The 4,982-nt window shown below is 37.8% G+C and overlaps 1 protein-coding gene across 1 annotated transcript; it reads right to left on the bottom strand.

Annotated features, from left to right (window-relative positions):
• Positions 1–282: 282 nt before the first annotated feature.
• Positions 283–4,698, bottom strand: LOC107795365 (uncharacterized). Its single transcript, XM_016617987.2, has 2 exons — positions 1,026–4,698; positions 283–742 (listed from the first exon to the last, which is right to left on the bottom strand). The coding sequence occupies exon 1, from the start codon at positions 4,472–4,474 to the stop codon at positions 1,106–1,108; it is 3,369 nt and encodes a 1,122-aa protein (XP_016473473.1). The 5' UTR covers positions 4,475–4,698; the 3' UTR covers positions 283–742; positions 1,026–1,105.
• Positions 4,699–4,982: the final 284 nt, after the last annotated feature.

Raw genomic sequence — 4,982 nt, 5'->3', positions numbered from 1 at the left:
GTGCTAGTTATGCACCATTCTTCCTATTAACTATTTGCCTTTTGTAATTCAGGAGCAAATACTGTTTGTATTAGATACAGTGGTAATATTTCTTTATCTTCATTTCAAACGATTTTAGCCAAGAGATATACTGTCTCTCAGAGATGGATACTTTTCACTTCTGGAGGTCCGACTAAGGAAAGCAACAGTCAAATTCCAAAAGGAAATGTTGAAGGCTCAAGAAAGTTGTAAATGCAGAAGCGATATGGAAAGCATAAATGGATTCAAAATAAAGCTTGTAAGTTGAATCGAAAAACTGAATTGAATCGATGATAAGAGATACATTGGAACAGCAGTTGGTACACTTTAAAACACAATGTAGGGAGATCTCTACATTTCTTGGCAAGACTAACATTGCAAATCGAAGAACGAATCAAAACTTTAGTAAGAGTTTTCCCTCCACATTGGCTGGTTATCTACAGTTTGGAACCATGTATTCTGACCAAGCATAAGAGATGCTACAGTTATTGCTAAGACTGTTGACTATTCTTACAAGATGCACAGGGATAAACCTACAACAATCAAATATTGACACTTTATATAGACATTTTGGAATTTACAGAGCGCCTTACAAATGAATTCCGAAGCCTTTGAGGTGCACAGCAGAGCCTAACAAACCTGGCACACATCTAAGAGCTGCAGACAAGTGAATAAACTCTACCTCTCTTTTTAAATAACAACGTCCGATCAGCAGAAGTAAGCCCTGCAGAAAAGAAAAGGAAATTAAGGTTAACAGTTTAGCCAAGCTAACTATCATTTTTGACAAGATAATAACTTCTAGCTTGTACGTATTGTTGTTCTGTAATGGAAAAGGAAACACCAAAAATTGGAGAGGAGGGTACGCGATGATTTGAGGAACAAGAAAATATAGCAATTATGCCTTGAAAAACTTCTTTTGGCAAGCATATTTTGAATATTTAGCATGCACAGAAATAATTTAAATTCTTCAGCAGGCTCGCCTGAATATTTAGCATGCACAGAAATACCTTAGCAGCCCGAGGTGGAGTTTAGGAACTCAATCTCAGAAGCCTCACTTTGAAAGAAGAACCTAAAGAAGGGACCGGCTTTAATTAGGTAGCTGAGCAAAAGTCCCAGTATTGGGGCTACAACCCCCAACCATCATCTTCTCATAAACGGCATATGCACCATCCGGATCACCGGACTTGCTGTACCCTCTAATAAGAGCATTATATGTAAAAACATTGGGTTCAAGACCCAGCCGCTGAAGTTCTTCATACATCTTTCCGGCCTCCTCCAACATTCCAGCAATCCCAAGATTGAGTATTAAGGAATTATAGGTATAAAGGTTTGGGGTAACTCCTCTGCTTTGCATCTCATCAAGAAGATACAATGCTTCCTTCATTTTACCAGACTTCCCGACTCCGTTGATCATAAGGTTGTAAGAAATCAAATCAGGATCAAGGCCAGCTGACTTCAGTTCCTCAAAGTAGTGCAGAGCATCGTCCACCTTCCCTGCAGTGCATAGGCAATCTACAAGAATGGTGTAAGTCTTTAAATCCGGTCTAACTCCTTCTTTCTTCATTCTGTTAAAGAGGTCACAAGCGGCTTCAAGATCACCTGCTTTCCCAAACCCATTTATGAGAATGTTGTAGATAGCACAATTAGGTCTGCATCCATAGTCCACCATTTCCTCAAAGAAGTCCTTTGCTTTGTCGAAATTTTCAACCTTCAATAGCCCATCTATGAGAGGACCATATGTACAAGGAGTAGGTGTAACGCCTAGACTTACAAGATCATAGTACAAATCTATTGCTCTCTCTACTTTATTAGACTTCACCAAACCAGAAATGAGAATATTGTAAGTTATCGTGATCGGCTTACATCCTCTGTGGAGCATTTCCTCGTACAGCTCAAAAAGTTCATCAATCTTCCCCGACTTACCAAGTTCATCAAGAAATAAATTATAGGTATAAACATCGGGAGAACAACCAGCATCTTTCATCTCCTTGAAAAGATTCCACGCCAATTCTTTAAGATGAACATCCAGAAGTCCTTCAACTAAGGGATAATATGATCTTAGTGTTGGACGAATTCCGAATTCATTCTTGAACTTAACAAAAAGTGCATGAGCATCAAGGGCTTTCTTCTGCTTGCACAGAACTCTAATAACAGGTACTATTATTAAATCATTTGTGCAAAGACGATTAGATGCAAGTCTTTCTGCAAAAGAAATGGAATGATCTAATTCAGCTTCACCCAAAACACCTTCCATCAAGTGTAGCCAAAAGGATCTCTCCGACCTATTCAAACCCCGGTTAACGAAACCCTCCACAATCTTAACAGCATCCTCAATTGAACCATCTTTCACAAGAGTAGGAAGAAGAGCATACACAGTTACACAGTCGGGATATAGTTTCTTCTTCATCTGATGGTAAAGCAAAAATGCTTCGGTTACCCTTTTTTCTTTAGCCAACCCAAAAATGACAGTGTTATAAGTGAAAACATCCGGAGAGCAATTTGGTCCGGACATTTGATAAAGCAGCGTCAAGGCTTTATCAACCTCACCATTCTTGCAAAGACTATCTAAAAGGGTATTATAAGTGATTGTGTTTGGAGGACACCCCTGAAGAGTCATGCTATCAAATAATTCATTGGCCTCTCGAATTTTTCCCTCTTTTCCTAATCCGGCCAGTAGAGTGTTGTAGGTCACAACGCTAGGAGCCAGTTTCATCTCCTTCATTCTGTAAAACATTGCCCACGCCTCACTAGCCCGACCGTCCTTATAAAGTATGTCAATCAATGAATTGACTACAATCACATCAGGATCACAGCCACTTTCTATCATCTCAGAGAGTAATTTAATAGCTTCATCAATTTTCCCTGCATTACTATAGCATTTCATCATCATGTTGTAGGTGATAGAATTCGGTACATATCCACTCTCTCTAATTGCATCAAATATACTTTTCGCCTCCCCAAGCCTTCCCATTTCTGCTATACTATACAAAGATGCATTGCAAGCAACAATGTTAGGAACAATTCCATGAACTTTCATCTTCTCGAATGTTTCAAGTGCTTTGTCAGGCTCGCCTGACTTCCCATAATGGTCGATAAACAGGATATACGTGTAAGCTGTAAGCTTAATTCCAAGAGATTCCATGCTATCAAACAGCTCCAATGCTTCATCGACTCTGTTAGTTCTTAGCAGGCCCCTAATCAATGAATTATAAGTATGAAGATTAGGTAAAATCCCTTTTTCTCTCATTACATCTAATGTAGCAAATGCTTCATTGACCTTTCCTACTTTGCACAAAGCATCAACAAGTATGGTGAAAGAAACGACATCTGCTTTATAACCATCAGCCTCCATCCTGTCCAAGAAGTCCCTTACCGACTCCAAGTCTCCACGATCGCTAAACCTGTCTAGCAAAGTGATGTAAGTCACTCGATCAGGTTTATGGCACCCAGATTTCATCTTGACAAAGACTTCTTTAGCAACATCCAGCTTCCCAGCAATGCAAAGAGCATCAATGAGAACCGTGTAAGTAACAACATCCGGTGCACAACCTTCATCATCCATTCTCTTTAAAATAGCACAAGCATCGTCAATTTTTCCGGCCCTTCCAAGCACTCTAATACAAATGGTAAAAGTGTAAATATTCGGCCTTAATCCCAGACCATCCATCTCGCTTAACAATGTCATGACCGTCTCAGTATCCCTTCTTTTACCACATGCGACCATTAACGCAGAATACGTTTTAAGACTCGGCTTAAGCTCTTCCGAAACCATCCTCCTATAAACCTTTAAACCTTCCTTCCAAAACCCCGCTTGAAGGATCAAATGTATCAACCCATTATACGAGTAGGCATTCAACACAAACCCTGCCTTTCTCATCCTTTCAAGAGCAAATGGAGCTTCCCGTATACCTCCCCTAATATTCAGACCCTTAAATATAATCAAATAAGTATCCAAACTCCTATATATTATCTGTTTTTGCATCAAATCAAACACTTGAGCCATATCATTAATCCTCTCATGAACCCTCAAATACTCCAGCATGTAATTACATGTCTCTGTAGTATGCACAACCCTAGGCATTTCCCCTACAGATTTAAACAAACACAAAGCTTCATTCGGGTCCGAAATCGACTTCAAGTCCCTCAATACTTCCTCAGCAGAGATGTTGTTTCTAGGTTTTTTCCCATTCACTAACAAAACATCATTTTTTGAACTTTTTATGACAAATCTTGAGGACCCCACATTTCTTTTCCTAATTTTCTTGCAATTAATCACATACCCACAAGGAAAAAAATTCAAGACTCTTGAACATGTTCCTCCTCTAACTAATCCGTTATAACCAATTGATAAATGTAGTGTACTACTACTATTAGTAGATTGTCTAGTCTCGGTTAAAGATATACAGTTGAAATTATTGCAGCAAATTGCTGAGGAGCTAAGTACAATTACAGCCATGGATGAAAAATAATAATAATAAGAATAATCAGTGAAATTTACATGCCTTTAACAATTCCTAGGTAAGGAATTGTATAATCATGAGGAAAGAAAATGCTTTTTCAGTTGAATCTTCAAGCGAGGCGTTTAAGAGTTGGTTATGGAGTTGAGCTGAAATTTACTGTGGGTTAGGATTTTAGGATTTGAGGATGACTAGAGATATTTTAAAATGGTTTGTGTGGGATGAAATGAAATTCAGGTAGAAATAAATTTAAAAAATTAAAAATTAAAAAGAGGAAAGGATGGGAAAATTAAGGTTGGGTTTGAGGAAGACGTAGATATTTTAAAGTTGGGAATTTTTTCTCTTTAAAAAAAAAAGAAAAAGAAAGGTAGAAGTTTGGTGATTGAAAATAATTATTTTACTTAAATACTATTCCCTCGGGTTTACTTTAATTAATTTTTCGAATGTTTTAATGCATTCATTATTTAGAATTAATTAATAATAAAATTAATTATATTAGCCTTAATT

This window comes from Nicotiana tabacum, chromosome 16 (genome assembly GCF_000715075.1).
Source record: "Nicotiana tabacum cultivar K326 chromosome 16, ASM71507v2, whole genome shotgun sequence".
Taxonomy (NCBI): domain Eukaryota; kingdom Viridiplantae; phylum Streptophyta; class Magnoliopsida; order Solanales; family Solanaceae; genus Nicotiana; species Nicotiana tabacum.
Note: the sequence above shows the minus strand (reverse complement) of the source record. Positions and strands in the feature narration are given on the sequence as shown.

Bases quoted from the DNA above. Each gene is read 5' to 3' on its own strand.
- LOC107795365 (XM_016617987.2), bottom strand. From the start codon at position 4,474: ATGGCTGTAATTGTACTTAGCTCCTCAGCAATTTGCTGCAATAATTTC.